The 17,353-nt window shown below is 43.6% G+C and overlaps 1 protein-coding gene across 1 annotated transcript in view; it reads right to left on the reverse strand.

Moving 5' to 3' along the window:
- Positions 1-17,353, reverse strand: part of LOC133126591 (histone-lysine N-methyltransferase 2C-like) — an 80,356-nt gene that overhangs the window by 35,801 nt on the left and 27,202 nt on the right. The window contains exons 3-5 of the mRNA XM_061238936.1: positions 11,529-11,638; positions 6,230-6,389; positions 3,454-3,636 (exon numbers count right to left, since the gene is read on the reverse strand). Of these exons, the coding sequence (XP_061094920.1) occupies positions 3,454-3,636; positions 6,230-6,389; positions 11,529-11,638 (453 nt within the window). The remainder of the gene's footprint in view (positions 1-3,453; positions 3,637-6,229; positions 6,390-11,528; positions 11,639-17,353) is intronic.

The following is a 17,353-nucleotide window of genomic DNA, read 5'->3' on the forward strand; positions in this document are numbered from 1 at the left end:
GCAATTTAGACTCTCCAATCAGCCTAACGTGCATGTCTTTTGACTGTGGGAGGAAACCGGAGTACCCGGAGGAAACCCACGCAGACACGGGGAGAACATGCAAACTCCACACAGAGAGGCCCCGGCCGACGGGGATTCGAACCCAGGACCTCCTTGCTGTGAGGCGGCAGTGCTACCCACTGCACCATACTATCACAGTACTATCAGATCAACCTCAGCTTTCGTTCATGTTCTTGAACACAATATTAATTCTGCAATTTTCTCATCTTGTTTTCTACCGACTTTGAAGGCCAACTCCAACTGCAAGCCCATTGTGTCAACATGACATTCTAACTGCGTTTTACTCACTTTACCACTTCTGCTTGTTCTTCAGTCCTGTGCTAGGATGGGAAGTAATTCTATCAGAGCACTGAACTTCATGAGACGCAGACTGCAGGAGCCTGCTTTGATTCATTCATCTACTTTTGGGGGAGTTTTATTTCTTTTCTTACTGCACTTGCCACTTTTTGGGAGGTTTGGGCTTGCCTAATTTTCATAATACAGGTAAGAATAGGAAGGAACACATAAGCATCCCAGGCTCTTTATTGTGTAGGAATATCATTACATCCTTGAATCAAATGCCAACTGATGGCATCCAAATTTGCTATGCTCACTGGGTAGGATGGGGATAAAATTTCCGTCAAAATTGTTTCCGATGTGTACCAAACTTTTCGCAGGTACAGATTCATTATATTGCATTAATGGCATTTGGCAGATGCTCTCATCCTGAGAGACGTACAGTTGATTAAACTAAGCAGGCGACAATCCTCCCCTGGAGCAATGCAGGGTTAAGGGCCTTACTCAAGAGCCCAACGGCTTTGCAGATCTTATTGTGGCTACACCGGGATTAGAACCACCAACCTTGCGTGTCCCAGACATCTACCTTAACCACTACGCTACGGGCCGCCCTGTTATTCAAACTTGGGCAATCCAAATAATTTAAATCTATCCTGGGACCACCCGATCCCAACTGCACCTCCACAACCGAGACGGACAGTTGTACAAGCTCTCTTGTTCCAGAGCAACTCCTTGTCCTGCGGGCCACAGTGTCTGCAAGTATTCGACCATGCGCTACACCACCTGATTTCACAAATTATTTTACCGGCTTGGTTCAGACAATCAGCTAATTCATGAAATCAGGTGGTGTACAGCACAGCTGAAGCAAATGCCTGCAGATACTGTGGCCTGCAGGACGTGGAGTCGAGTAGTGCTGTTCCAGAAGTTTTAGGAAGCTTTATTTTGGAGCATAGCTTCTTCAACCTTTCTAAAACAAAACAGCAAAGCATCTTTGTGACAGTGCCTCAGTTAAAAAGTGCTTTACAAAAACATGGCCTGAATACACCAACTAATGCATAGGGAACCAGAGGAAATCCTGCACACTGAAAGAAATTCTATGGGCAGTTACGCCAGCCACAAAGCCAGGGAGGAACTGAGGCCTTACGGCTGAGGGAAAACGAGGGCTAAAAGAACATTCAGTAACACACAAACAGATGCATCGCTGCTCTTTGGAGTTATCACACGGCCATGAAATGGGTGTCAAAACGCATCTTTTCGTTAATCATCGGATCGCAACATTCTGTTCACCGTGCCGATGACATCGTTATCTATCTGAGAACAGTGAGAATTGGAACCCCGCTATTGCTTAAAGCAAAAATAAACACCAGTAGGTACACCTACATGCATGAGTGCAAATACGCACTCACAGATTCGATTTTCAGTTACCCCCTCCACATTCACAATTACATCCAACTAAAAAATAAAGGCTGGTAGATTAAAATGCCACACATGTTATTTCTACAGTTCTTCCTTTAAGCAAAGGAGCGAATGTATCGTTCACTTTCTACGGTTATTTTAATGTATAATTTCAATTGGCCAAAACAGTTTTTTTGTGAGCATTGAATAACTTATTAGATATTGAATTACATTTCTGATGACCCACTGGGTTTACAATGGCTGCCATGAGTTATTTTGTGGTCTAAAGCAATAAAAGACAAATTCAAAATAGCTTGCATTAGCAATGTTATGCCTAGAGGTGTTGCACGGGTTAGCCGATTATTCACCAAAAAATTATGTTTAATTTTATTTGAGGTTTGGACCAATTTCTTATGACCATGCCACCTGCACAAAAAAAAGGAAAATAGGGGCAGCCTATAGCCTAGGGGCTAAGGTACATGACTGGAACCCGGAAGCTTGGTGGTTGAAGCCCCGGTGTAGCCACGATAATATCAGTGCAGCTGTTGGGCCCTCATATATATATATATATATATATATATATATAAAAAAACTGTGGCAGTCTCTCTTTGAGAGTGCAGCTTGTGCTGCTTAGGAATTGAGATGAATGAACTACCAGCTTAAAAACATAAACAAAACAAAAAAACTTTCAAGCTCATGTTAAAATGAAAATGTAACATCACATGAACGTGAGTGCTTTGGTTGCATCTTGATCGTAACAGGAGCTGCAGTCCACAATGTGAGCCAATTTAGCAAGTAGACCTGCATCATGCCAAACGTGTGGCCACTTCCAGAGAGAAAATGGTAGCAATTCCACAAACGAAAGGCCCAAATGCCTCCTCCTGATCCATGTCCATCCGTATTACCCCCTGTAGGAGCAGTGAACACATAGGAGAGGGCAGCTAGAAGGCTCGGTTGGTGTGCTGAATCCCTTTAGTTGTCCTACCGGATTGCCTCATGTGGGGAGAAACTCAAAGTAGCCTACCAGTCATCCCACTCTCACTAACAAGATGCATCAGTGAATTCAAAAACAGGTAGAAATGCAAGGTTGAGGTTGTAGAAGAAAACCAGACCAAAGAAAGCCACACGCACTCGCTGATTCTGTAAGATAGCCCGAATAGTCATTTTGAGTCAAAAAAAAATAAAATAAAAAAGAATAAAATAACTCACAAAGGTTCCGCTGACTTAATGATGTCAATACAGAAGCAACGTTTTGGAAAATATCACATCCGGTGGAAAAATTTGCACAACAAAATTATTGTTTCTGGCTTCCAAGAAATTGGTGCACTGTGAAATTGTAATTGTAATATTTGCTCAGTGTGCAGCAGCTGAAAAAAAGGTTCAACAACGCTGCTTCAGACCACAAACCACTGAAAGTCCCTGTGCCAACCACTCCAGAGCCACTAGGTCAACAGGCTTGCTCCTGCAAATATCGTTCACTGCACATAAAAACAATCAAAAACATACATTAAGAATGAAACCATATGAGAAACACCCAAACAACTAAACTACACCTTCCCGCATAATGTGATTGCTTGGATAAAATAACGGGCCAAATACACACCCCCCCCCCCCCCCCCGGTACAGCTTGTTAAACTCTGGTCAGCAGCCAACTGCCGAGCATTTCACCAGCATGGGCCATTCGCTGGCGACAATTTTTCTGGCGGGGGGAAGCGGACTTACTTCAGCTCTGGGTCAGTCATGTCCCGCTCTGGGCTGCGGTCCACGTCGGTGTCGTTCTCCGAGCTGCCCCTGCGGTTGCGGATGTGCAGCGGGACGTAGCCCGGCGTGGGGCCGAACATCTTCAGCTCCCCCTGACCCAGAAGGCTCCTCTCTCCACAGTAACAGAAGGCACAGAGCTGCTCGCTGCAATTGGGATGGTGGGAGAGTGGGGTGTATTTAAATATCGCTGGACCTTGGAAACCGTAATTATCCCATAATGAGAGCATGCCTTACGCAGGCTTCTACATTGACTGCAGACTGAACATGATCCCACACTTGACGCAATGTGAGCACACAATGCTCAACAAATGCTCATGTGCACTTGATTTCTCACAATTTAATTTCTTTAATTTCACACACACTGGCTCTAATTCACTAACGCATATTTATATGAACAATTATGCATGTGTTGTACTCAAGCCATTCACTCCTATACATTTACACAAACACACGACCCGGAAAGTTGGTGGTTCAAGCCCCAGTGTAGCCATGATAACATCCATGCAGCAGTTGGGCCCTTGGGCAAGGTCCTTAATGCCACATTGCTCAAGGGGGGATTGTACCCTCCTTAGTCTAAAGTGCAAGTCGCTTTGGATAAAAAGTGTTAGCTAAATAACTAATGTAATGTAATGTAATGTAATGTGGCGCCACACCCAGGCTTCTAGACAAACCCAGCCCAACAGTGTAGTGGTACCAGACCGAGTGAAATGGGTGATCTTTCAAATACGCTTACTGTACGGTTTGTAACCGGGAAGGAAATGTATGCAGATTTTATACAATTTAAAATATAATTTCATGTTTACACACACACACAAACACACAACTATATAGGTAATATTAATCCAAAATGTATCTGGAAAACTCCCAACCCAACACTAATAAGTTCCCTGGAGAAAGTACTCGTTTCCTTCCTTTAAGAAAGATCGACAGAGCTGTCCATCACAAGGACTGATTGTAACCTTTCCCAGCATAGCAGTTGGGAGAAGCGAATATATTGAAGTCTATGTGAATGTCTCAGTTCTTTTCCCTCTGTGTGAGCGTGTGTGTGTGTGTGAGCGTGTGCATGTGCGTGTGTGTGTGTGTGTGCACGTGCGTGTGTGTGTGTGTGTGTGTGTGTGTGTGTGTGCGTGTGTGTGCGTGTGTGTGCGTGTGTGCCTGTGCGCAAGAGGGAGAAGAAAAGAACGAGTTTGTAAGATAGTATATAGCAACATTATGACTCCAGAGGTTGTAATGTGTATTTTACGTGACTGTTATTTTTAAATGACATTTATTCTCATTCTCAGCCCGAACCATTTCCAAGGGCGCATGCAGCTCAAGCCTTCTGTGCTCAAAGAAAGAAGTGGCACGACTTCCTGTATCAGCAGTACCAAATGAGACGGAAGCAGCAGCAAATCAACAGGACTGAAAATGTCTCCTCACAAAATGAAATCTTCATACAACTTTCACCAAATAAATTTCATTAAAATGTATGAAAAATATGGTTAGTTGGGCTCAAATGAGATGTCAACCGACCAGTACAGGTTCCATCTCAGCCTCTGTCTGTTGCAGGTCCTCATCAGTTCGATAAGGCTCGAATAACACTCGGCAATGTGGCTAAAACACTCTTTTGCTTCAGTCACACATAATCGTAGCTTTAATTTCAATTGGTAAGTGGCTTGGCTAACGTTAGCATGCAGGAAGAGGCAGAGCGGTAGCTAACCAGACCAGTTTCATGTGCCTTCGTGGTCCTTGAGAGTAAAGAGCTTTCACTGCTATTTAACAGAAGTAAAGAAGCACCAGCACAATTTATTTCTATGTCTAACTGGCAGATTATGAGAAACTTCAAACTATTCTTCACAGCAACACTGTCTGGGCCAATCAAAAACATGAATTAAATTAATATAAAAAAATTCAAACAATCCCTAAAAACAATATACTGTATACATTCATTGTTCTCCGTCCTCACCTAGGTGAGACAATGGGCACATAATTATTTAATTTGAATTGCTGAGACTTGGACAAAGTCTTGTACTGATAGATCCAGGTCTCCACAACCGATTAAATACACGCTCAACTAACAGTGACCCTCAGAAGGGCAGAGGTCATGCGGTGTCTGCGTGCTTAAGTGTTCCCACAACAGTCTGCGCTGAAAAGCAACAAAGGGTCTTAATGCTTATTCTAGCTGGCAAAGCAAATCAGCAGTAAAACTAAACAAAACCCAAAAAGAAATGAATCAAGCAAACCCTACTAAGCAAATCTATTACCATAACTGCTGCTAATTGACTCGTTTCATTCCGTTGTTACTGCAATCACCATAAACAGTGGGAACATCGGCAGGAGACTGGCTCCTGACTGGTAAACCATTTAATAAGGCACTGGGGTGAAAAACGGAAGTGTAACCAATATTTATTTTTTCCTTTTTGGAAGAGAATTATGAAATGTTCAGCATGGAGTAACAGGACCAAGGCTGGTACAGGCCTTCCTCTCTGTAAATGAGAGGAAATGAACACCTGTGGCTCCGCCAACAGAGTACATCAGGACTAATCACAATGCCTGCTAATTAGGTAGAGACAGAGAGAGACAGAGAGAGAGAGAGAGAGAGAGAGAGACAGAGAGAGAGACAGAGAGAGACAGAGAGACAGAGACGTGCACGCACACACACGCATGTGCACCTACACATGTGCACACACACACACACACACACACAAACAAACAAGCACGCACACACGTTTTCCTGTGTGTGGCTCTGCTGCCTGACCTGATTTTGGCCTCCTCAGCTGTTAAGGTAGACGACCCTGCAGAGTCCAGTGACAGAGAGTGCTGGAACATCGGGGACAGGGGCCCACTGTCCCCTGCCAGCAGGTCCCCCTCACTATCGCCGTCGTCCTCCCCCTCTCCGAAAGGATCTCTTCTTTCTCCTGGAGAGGAGCAGAAGAGGGATTTAGGAAATCCAATTTAAGAAAAAAAAAAAAAAAAAAAGAACCTGGTACTAATGCAGGTACACAGGACGTCACAGGAAACAGATGAGTTACATTATCTTCTAACCAGGAAGAGAATATTAATAGTAATATTAAAAATATTAATATTTATACACATACACACACACACATATATATACAGTACTGTTCAAAAGTTTTAGGCAGGTGTGGAAAAAATGTTGTAAAATTAGAATGCTTTCAAAAATAGAAATGTTAATAGTTTAGTTCTATCAATTAACAAAATGCATAAACAGAAGAAGTGAATGAACAGAATAAAAATCTAAATCAAATCAATATTTGGTGTGACCACCCTTTGCCTTCAAAACAGCATCAATTCTTCTAGGTATACTTGCACACAGTTTTTGAAGGAACTCGGCAGGTAGGTTGTTCCAAACATCTTGGAGCACTAGCGAAGGGAAGTAAACATGATGCGTCTCATCTGCTGCACTAAGTTGCCTTGGACGACCACTGCTTCTACGGTCCTCAACGTTGCCCGTTGCAGTATAACTACCTACCAGTCTTGCCATGACATTAAACTGCCTTCAGCAACCTCATCTTGGAAGCAGAGTTTGGCAGTTCCTCACCCAGTTTTAACCCTCCTACACAGCTGTTTCTGTTTCAGTTAATGATTGTGTTTCAACCTACATATTAAATTGATGATCATACGCTCATTTAGTATAATTGGTTAATCACAAACCTGACTATATGCCTACAAAATCCCTGACTTTGTGTAAGTGTACCTCGAAGAATTGATGCTGGTTGAAAGGGTGGCCACACCAAATATTGATTTAAATTTAGATTTTTCTACTGTTCACTCACTTTGCATTTTGTTAATTGATAAAAATAAACTATTAACATTTCTATTTTTGAAAGCATTCTTACTTTACAGCATTTGTTCACACCTGCCTAAAACTTTTTCTGAATTCAAAATACAAACACATTCAGACAGACATACAAATAGCAGATAACAGAGTAAATAAAGGAAACCAAACGATAAAATGTGATATTTTTAAGGGAATATTTATAGTCCTATGCAGGGAACACATGCATGTATGCAATCATGTTTAGAACTAATGTCTTACACCGTCAATTTGAGAAAAAGAGAAATGAAATCCTGGAATAGGGGTGGCATTTTGAAATTAAGAATTAAATATTAAAATAATAACCAATGAAGCTTTCTACTCAACTTTCATTCCATAAGAATAATTACAGAATGGCCGCCTTACTGATCACAACAACTACATATCAAGCCAGGCTCCACTTTACATCCATTGTGTGGACTGTTTCAAATCTTTTTGGATCATCTGCAAAAGCTATTTAATTACAAACGATTTCATGAAAAAAAAAAAAAAAAGCCAATCCATTTTCTGGTGAAATTGTGTATTTCTGAACAATGTCAAGATTGACCACTTGAGGCTAATGTGTCTATAGAGCCCACTAACAATACCATATTCAAAAATCCAAATGATACTATTCAGCTTCTGCAATACAATCGGGAGGCCAAGTATTTTGTGGGCATGCCATTGGGATCTGCAGGTATCTGGTTACCACCGAACACAAGGCTGCAGAACACACAGAAACCTGACCCATAGGGTTTGTTCATGTTCTCTATACCCTGCAGTATGTTGAGCTCTATGGATTCATAAAGGTATAAACCACTGAAGCAAACTAGGGCTGACCCGGATATTGTTCGCCTGTGTCATGCCAAGTCAACTGTATCTTTCTTTTCTAGGCATGTTCACTCAAGTGGCCTGGATGAAAAATTACTTCAATGTAAAAATTAATCGTTATCAAAAACGAGCTTTCTAAAACATTTCATCTTTAAAACCTGTATCAAAATAAAATGCCGTTCTCTCACTACAGGTCGAGGGAAGCGCCCGTGTTGGTATTACACTCAAACTGGAGAGGCGCGGTGGGCTACTGGGGATTTAGGATGGATGAGAGCACAGAGCTATCTCTATGGCTGAGATGGAGCAGAAGGCAAAAACAGGGAGTCGGTCTGCCTCGAAATTACGAAAGTGTTAAACGTCACAGGGGAAGGGGGGAGAAAAACAAGTCAACCACAGAGCTGGTCTAAAAGGAAATGACACGACCTTTACGTTTGACCTTTAAGAGATGAGGCTCTGCGGTCTTTATATCCAAGTTACCCACACAGCATTTTTGCTGAAGTGGTGGAAGACTGAACATTTGTTTTTAACTACCACAAAGAGCTTTCCAAACACTGAAACAAACCGGCGTTATTTCAACAACATCAAATGGCAAAAAGAATCTGAAACAGCCAGAACACAGGATCAATGCTCAAAGCAAAAAGTCCAAAACGCCATAGGATGCCACACGCAGTGAGAGGAATTTTCACACATTTAGTAATTCTTCTTCTCTTAAAGGCCCAATTCAACATCAGGAACAACCTCAAATACAATTCCACCATAACAAGTGAAAAAATTAAAAAATCCAATATGGCAACATACATTGCTCATTACACAGTGTACACTGGCAGTCTTTGCTACAGTGCCCCCCATTATGTCATAGTTTGCCTCTGATTTGCCACAATTTTAGATTTGGAATCACACAAGTGTATATTCTCAGATTTTATTAAAGGATATTTTTATGCATTTTGGTTTCACCATGTAGAAATTACAGCGGTGTTTATACATAGTCCCCCCATTTCAGGGCACCATAATGTTTGGGACACATGGCTTTGCAGGTGTTTGTAATTTCTCAGGTATGGTTACTTGCCTCCTTAATGCAGGTATAAGAGAGCTGACGGTAGTAGCAAAATGAATTCTGGACACATCCTATCTGCATACTGCTAGAACAACAAAAGAGTTTTGTTCAAAGCAAAAAAATGGTCAATTCTTGAGTGGCCAAGTCAATCACCTGATCTGAACCCAATTGAGCATGCCTTTTATATGCTGAAGAGAGAACTTATGGGGACTAACCCCTGAAACAAGCATGAGCTCAAAATAGCTGCAATACAGGCCTGGCAGAGCATCACCAGAGAACACCCCAAGCAACTAGTGATGTCCATGAACCGCAGACTTCAAGCAGTCATTGCATCCAAAGGATATGCAACAAAATACTAAACATGACTACTTTCATTGAGACAACATTGCTGTGTCCCAAACATTATATAAACACTGCTATAATCTCTACATGGAGAAAGCAAAATGTGCAAAAATGCCTTTCATCAAAAACTGACAAACAAAATGGCAACTTTGTACTCCACAATTTGAGATTTGAGAGGCAAATAAATAAATGACCGGTCTTTGTCCCAAACATTATGAAGGCCAATATAGGTTTCCCTTCGATATGGCCACCTGCTCCCTCTCAATTCCCCTTAGTTCTCTCTACCCAGCATTATGGCCAGATGAAGGGCAGCACACTTCCCTTCCTCCTCTCCTTGGGCCCTGAAACAGGGCCAGAGCACTCCAGCAACCGCAGAAAACACACTGCACGGCTTTTCTGCCTTGAGCACGGGCAGCGCTCTCCAATAAATAAAACAAAGCCGTGTACTTTTCCTTCTCCGTGAGATGGAGGGGTGGAGCATCATGCAAGTTCTTGAAGCGCGAAGTTCCAGACCCTTAGCGAGCGGTACGTTGCGGGCACTTTTTACAAATCACCCGTTTCCTCCCGCTCGGCTGCACAACAAAAACTAAATTAGCCCCTTTGAATTGCTGACCCGAGAGTGATTTCTACTCCTGTCTCGCAGAAGCAAGAGTGCGGTTGGAGTGTGGGGGAGGCACTGTTTTTCCCAGTAGAAGCTTCAAAACAAGAGCTTTTGACTGGAGCTCTCTCACAGAAGGGCATTTGCCTCAGCAGTCTACATCGCTGTGCAATGGTCACTGACAAAAAAACCCCACGGAAAAACACAACTCTCATAGGTGAGTCAGAGTTGAATTCTTCGACCTGAATTCAGTCAATTATCACCCTTAATTTTGACTTATACATGAGTTTCAGCCACCAGTGAAAATGGTAAATGGTTGATATTTATATAGCGCCTTTATCCAAAGCGCTGTACAATTGATGCTTCTCATTCACCCATTCATACACACACTCACACACCAACGGCGATTGGCTGCCATGCAAGGCACCGACCAGCTCGTCAGGAGCATTTAGGGGTTAGGGGTCTTGCTCAGGGACACTTCGACACAGCCCGAGCGGGGGTTCGAACCAGCAACCCTCCGACTGCTCTTACTGCCTGAGCCATGTCGCCCCATAATGAACTCAATTAAACAGTGTTCGTGAAAACAAAGAAGGACCACATGCATTTATCCAAAAGTCAGAACTAATGGAAAATATTGAAAAACACTGATTCACACCTGTAAGCAAGGACCATGCAATTCTGGACACACTGCCAAAAAAACAAGAGTAAGTAGTGCAGGCAAATCCATGCAGAACATTTTTCAGGGCTCGGCTTTTTTCATTAAACATTTTTTTGATTTTAACATTTCCCTTAAAACACAATTAAACCATAATTGTGGAAATGGCTAACCTGTCTTCATTGGTGAGGTTTTTTTAAAAACAGTAACATGCACAGTAGCGCCCAAATAAATTCAAAATGAACTTAATCTTAACCATGGAGGAATGGACGGTGTGCAACCAGATTTGCCTTTTTACTGATACTGTATGAACTGTATAAAATTGCCATAATGCTATGTACATATACATTAGCTGAGCTGTACAGGAGTCATTCCCAAAAGCAAGGAAAGGTGAAAAACTCTTGACGGTAAAGCTTGTTAGGAGAAGGGCACAGAAACATAAAAGCAGTCCAGGGTTTTAAAAAAGCTTTTAGAGGGCGTAAGGCATCTGACATCCCCATCTTCGTCCTCCATCACACGAGGGGGGAGGAGCGAGGACAGCTTCGTGGGGATGTTAAAGTGTTTTCAATTACAGAGCTGTGCAGCACCTCTAAACAGCTCATCAATTCAAGGCCCAAGAGGAGGACTATACAAACTCATCCCCCTCCTTTTCCCAAGCGCACGGATCAGCCTCTGAGGAGTGAAAGTGGTGGTGACGAGGGGGAGCATGGGTATCATCGCGGCGAGGGTGACGAAGATGAAGAGGGTGACGAAGACTCACCTGACTCTGGCGGGCCATCAAATTCTGTCACCTCTGTTCCATCCCTGCTATCATAATCATCATCATCATCATCATCATCATCAGCCGCCGCCCTTCCTCTGTTGCGGACTCTGAAAGAAAAAGGAAGAGGAAAAATTACCACCTTTAGTTTCAAATTTGAACAATTACAATGACTGAATTAACCAATTTATTAATATTTTAGCCATAACAACTCCTGGTTTCTTTTTGGTCACTCCTCGCAATCTCTGTGAATTTGGACACACGTTCTAATGCATTATATGCAATATTTAGCTGGGTTAATTTTGTTGAGCAGTCCACCACTAAACTTGTGTCACTCACATATCGAGTCAGAAAAGGACATTTCATGTGCAGCTTGTGGAGATCGATGAGACGAGAGCTCACTCTTGATTCTCCTGGACCCCTCCTGCACTGTTCAACACCGCTTACCGGCACATTCTCCTGTGTTACCTGTCTGCAATCTGTGACACGGCCCTTGGCTGAACTGAATCATATCTCCCTGGACATTCTTTCCGGGTTATTTGGGGTGACAGTGTTATCAGCCCATGGCTTTCTACAGGCGTCCCACAGGGCTCCATCCTAGCCCACACCCCCTCTTCTCCCTTCTACATGAAATCCCTCTGTCCTGTCATTGGTGCTCACGGCTCATCACATCACTGCTATGCCGATGGCACTGGCAGCTTTCATTCCTTCCCACCAGCTGCCCTGTAGGTTGCTGCGCTCATCACAGCCTGAACATCTTGAGCTGAACGTGAAAATAACCACAGTATCTAGAGCTGAACTCGGCAAAGATGCAATACATTGCTGCCATGCCTTACCCCCAAGTGAACTCTCTCTCACCCTGAGTGAGACCACACTGTTGACTTATTTGAGTGCCATAAACCTTGGAGGGTTGTTAGATGACACATTGGTCAGACCCTTATGTTCCACAAACCTGGGATGTCTCCCCCTTCCCTGTCATATCTGCTTGTCTGTTCAGGCCCCTTGGTGGAGGAATAAACTTCCCGTGGCAGACAGAAGACATTGGCTATCTTCCCACGCAGACTGAGGACCAACCTCTTCAAGGCTCTGCCACCCCAGCCCTTTTACCTAGCCATAACCCCAAATTTGCTGTAAATTTTTTATTGTTTTCACAGCATGTGGTTCTTCACCACTGTTATTCAAGTTTAAGGCTCTCTGGTTAGTTCCATTCTTAATTTAATGTTCAATAGGGTAGCTGACAAGATGTCAATTGAGTGCGCACCTTGCTGTCTCTCTTGGGACTATACCCTCCCCCCTTCCAGGGAAACACTTTGTGCACTGCAAGATAACGGTGTTTGCTAAATGCCAGTAAAGTGAAAGCCCAGTTGCCTAAACATTACACTAGGCCGGCACTTAAAATTTTTACTTTTTAATACAAATGCTTAAAGAACATATTAAAGAAGTACTTTTATATATCCTAATTACACAGAACAGAATGTCACACTTTAAGTATTTAAGCAATTTCAGCACTTGAATTTTAAGCAATGCAAAAACACTTAACACAAACTACACATTAAACACAAATAAATCTAAGCCATTAATTTTAACCACACATGGATGAAACTCATTTCAAGCAATCTTAAGCTATCCTTTCACTTCAGTTCAAACCTTTCTGCAAGACTTACAATTATTTAACAGGAAGGTACACCCCAAGAGTATATAATATAGAGACAGAGACACCACTAAAAACCCTGCCACACAGGGCTGAAGTTTCGCTCATCCGCGTACTCTCATTTGAGTCCTTGGTCACATGCACAACAAAGAAAACGCAGGGTAAATCAATCAATGAAATACGCTTGGGCAGTTGGCAAACAAGGGAGCAAGGATATTTTTCATTTGCTGTCAAACATGAATGGAGACCAAAGGGAAAATAGCCACAAATATAGGTATCACTAGAGGGCGACCTCATATCAATTGGCGAAACAAATAACTTGAAAGCTGGCCCCTTGCGAACAACTGCACAACGACTTCTGAATCACCAAGACTGTCATGTATAGATAATCAGGTATGAGGAAAAATGGAGCTCCTCACTTCCTAAACATCTTCAATCAAGGAAAGTGTAAAGTTCATCGACATTTCGGTTATTGCCCTCATTAGTATTGCCCTTACAAAAAGGTAATAGTTCTGTACACCCCACACCCCAATTAGAGGAGCATCAGTAGGTTGGGGAAGATGTTTGCAACAGACGAGAAATTCTTTGAACAAATCTTTCACAGTGCAGAGCATTGCCCATTTCTAGCAGACTAGAGTCTAATGCCGGAGCAAGTCCTGGGCAGGGAGGTGACTGAATTTAATCAAGACATTGGGGGGCCTTCCAAGCTCATCACATCCAAACTACACAACGATGCCTTAGTGCAGCGGATTCAGAAGTTCAGCTGCTGACGTCTTCTTCAAACAGCCCAGTGAAGGAGCGGTCTGGTCTGTCGGTGGTTCTGGAACATACGCTGTGGATTTATCCAACCGCTCGGTTGTTGCCTGCCAGGAGGAGGCAATGGCAGGGTGAACCTTGGATGGGCTCAAAGTCCAAGCCGCACAACCCCAACCACAGTGAACCCAGGGCATGTTTATTTTGGTTTAAGGTTGCCGGCGCTGGGAGAGTTCTGCTTCATGAATGCAGTCTGACCTACCTGCCCCTCCCCCCCCCCACAACCCTACCCCTTGTTTTTAACTTTGTGTTAAAGGTCCATATTCCACTTCAATGAGCCACTGGGGCTCACTATTGCCACACACACACTCACAAGTTCAAGCCTCTCTCTCACAAGTTCAAATAGGCATTTGGGGTGGGAAACTCTAGGGCTGGAGTGTATGCAGGTTTTTGTTTCCACCAATGGAATATATACCAATGCTGGCTCACTCGTAGATTAGATCACAGTAAAAGGTTTCATACAGGGCCACAAAAACAGTCATTGGCTTTCATTCATACGCCTACCAAGAAACGTAGCTAAAATGTCAGATGCAGGAAGTTAGGACCAATAAAGTAATGAAGGCCAGAGTTTGGCATGAAAATCAGAAACCGATACGGCCCTTATCGCCCACCGTTGTGATAGTTGTGGTGTTGCTGGTGTGCATACACACAGAAAATACAGTACAATACAAGCAGGTATTAGTGACACTCATCCCTCCGATCCTTCACTCTCCTGCTCTCTCTCAATTTTTCTTTCATACTCATTCTATTGCTCCAACACACTCACTTGCTTTCACAAACCCACTCGCTTTCTCTTAGGAGCCCCCGATTTCTGTCTTACTCCCTCCCTTTATTACACTCATTCACTTCTATCACTCTTTCACTCACACACTCTCTCACATATTCTCCCCAGTTGAGTGTTGGCTCAACTGCACCCAACCCCCCCCCCCCACCCCGCTCTCCTTGTCTGTCTCCTCCAATGCCGTGAACACTGGTGTCGCAGACCCTAAAAGCAGCCAATAGGACACATGGCGTTGCCTGCAGCCAGCACTCAGCTGTTCGTTTCCACGGTAACAGAATCTAGTTTCATAAAACAGAGAGCCGGTTGCCAGTGCTGCAGAGTATGTTTGAGAAAAGAGAAAAGGGGGTGGGGGTGGGAGGGGGTTGCATTACAGATCTGACCGTACTCAGGTCTGTGCCAGCAAAGAACTTATAGTAAGATGTTCAACGTGCCTATGAATTTCCAAATGGAGATGGCAGAACTGATACCACTAAGTCTTAAATGAACAGGAAGGAGCAGTGGAGGGCTCACTTTTCCGCTGGGTCCTCATGGGCCCATGCTAATGAAAGCAAGAATTTCCGTAAGAGTTTCATTACATTCGAGAGTTGTTTTTGCGACTATTTTACTATTATAACAATTAACCACTTAAACAGGAAGGCATTTAAGTAAATTAATTATTAACTTCCAGGTTAAACGCATTCATCAAGGCTAAAGGACTGTACCTGGGGCTCAAACCTCCAACTTTCAGGTTTCAAGCTCACCGCTCCAAACCTCCACCCTACATTTCTGCATTAGGACATATTAGTATAGCAGGAAATCGTAAGCACTTCTCTGCAAGGTGCAAATCGGGTGAATGTACACTGTTCTCGGAAAAGTACAGTTGGTGCATTTCATACCCTGCACTCGAAGAGAAACCGCGGAGAATCCTGTACACTGCTCAGTGGGAAATGTATAACTGGTACAGGCAATAACCACCCACCAGCAGCTGGTGCAGAACGTCCACAGAGCCCACGTTGGGCTCCCATGCCTGCAGAACACGACTCCTCCACTCTGGCTGTTTTAGAGCGGTGGGCCGTGCAAACAGACATGACTGCAGATGGGCAGGGGAGGCACCTCCCAGCTGCCATTTCAACGGCCCGGCCTCATCGCACCGACAAGGAACTTCCTGTCGTGCGGAACGGATGCGTTCTGATAACTAACCGCGTGCGCGTATGTGTGTGTGTGTGTGTGTGTGTGTGTGTGAGTGTGTGTGAGAGAGTGTGTGAGTGTGAGTGTGTGAGTGTGAGTGTGAGTGTGAGTGTGAGTGTGAGTGTGAGTGTGAGTGTGAGTGTGTGAGTGTGAGTGTGAGTGTGAGTGTGAGTGTGAGTGTGAGTGTGTGAGTGTGAGTGTGTGAGTGTGTGAGTGTGAAGAAGCAAGAAGCAAGAAGCAAGAAGCAAGCGCACATCAAAAGTATTTAGCACAGGTACTAGGTGAAAAACAAGAATGCAAAGTGTATCAATAAAATACCAGCGCACTGCTAGATCGAGTGGCCTGGATGTATCGTTAGGAGGCTTTACTGACATGGCATTCTGGTTTATACGGGTGTATACATGTGACCACACTTACCTAATGTTAAGACCAAACAGGTAAAAACATTGTCCGTCTAGCTTTAATAAATATCACCAGGGAGCATTAACAGCAGTGAGCAAGGGAGAATTTGTCCAGGATGTAGCTGGGCAGGGGTGTTCGCATGAGAAGCTGAAAGAGAATCATCTCTTCCACACAACATTGTAACGCGTCTCTTCCTCCTGCCTTGGTCTGAGGACTTGTCTTCAAGCACAGAACAGAGCAAAAAGTACCCTTTCAAAATCTCTTACCATCTCCTTCTCACTCTCTCCCTCAGCCCAGGCAGAATAAAGGCGACTCATTCAGAGCACTTAGCAGTTTGGTTCACTGCGCTTTCTACTTCACTGTATATAAAAAGGCAGTGTCGGGGCTGGCTGGCTCTCAGGGAGGGCAGATTAAGGAGGAACACAACCTTCCAGCCAAGACCCCAAATGTGTCATTTAAAAGGCCGACATTGGCTAAGAGCAGCCGAAGTGTTGCCGGTTCGATCGCGCCCAGGGTGAGTCAAAGTGCCCATGAGCAAGGCAGCTACCGTGCCTGGCATGGTAGCCAATCGCCGTTGGTGTGAATGGGTGAATGAGAAGCTTCAATTGTACAGCGGTTTGTCTGCAAACCATTTACCATTTATACGTCCAGGTTTTCTACGTCCATGGCAATGAGAATTACGAGAATTTCCTTCAACACAGGAAGACCAACGCCATACCCGAAAAACAGGTACAGATTAAAAAAATATCAACCAATAGGATTTTGTTCTGAATAACTGTAAAATGAAAAAATAAATAAATAAATGATATTCAATTGGGATTATAAACAATTTTAAAAATTGACCACGGCTGACAAGGTAATCAGGGGGACATGAAGTCATTATTGGAAATTCTATAAACAAGATGGATGGATCACTGGAGGAACCCATCCCCCCATGTTCCTGCTACCGTTTGTGCCATTTGATCATGAATGATGACAAGGAAGAGCAGAGCCGCCTAACCACCACCAAAA

Source organism: Conger conger, chromosome 4 (genome assembly GCF_963514075.1).
Source record: "Conger conger chromosome 4, fConCon1.1, whole genome shotgun sequence".
In the NCBI taxonomy this organism is placed as follows: Eukaryota; Metazoa; Chordata; class Actinopteri; order Anguilliformes; family Congridae; genus Conger; species Conger conger.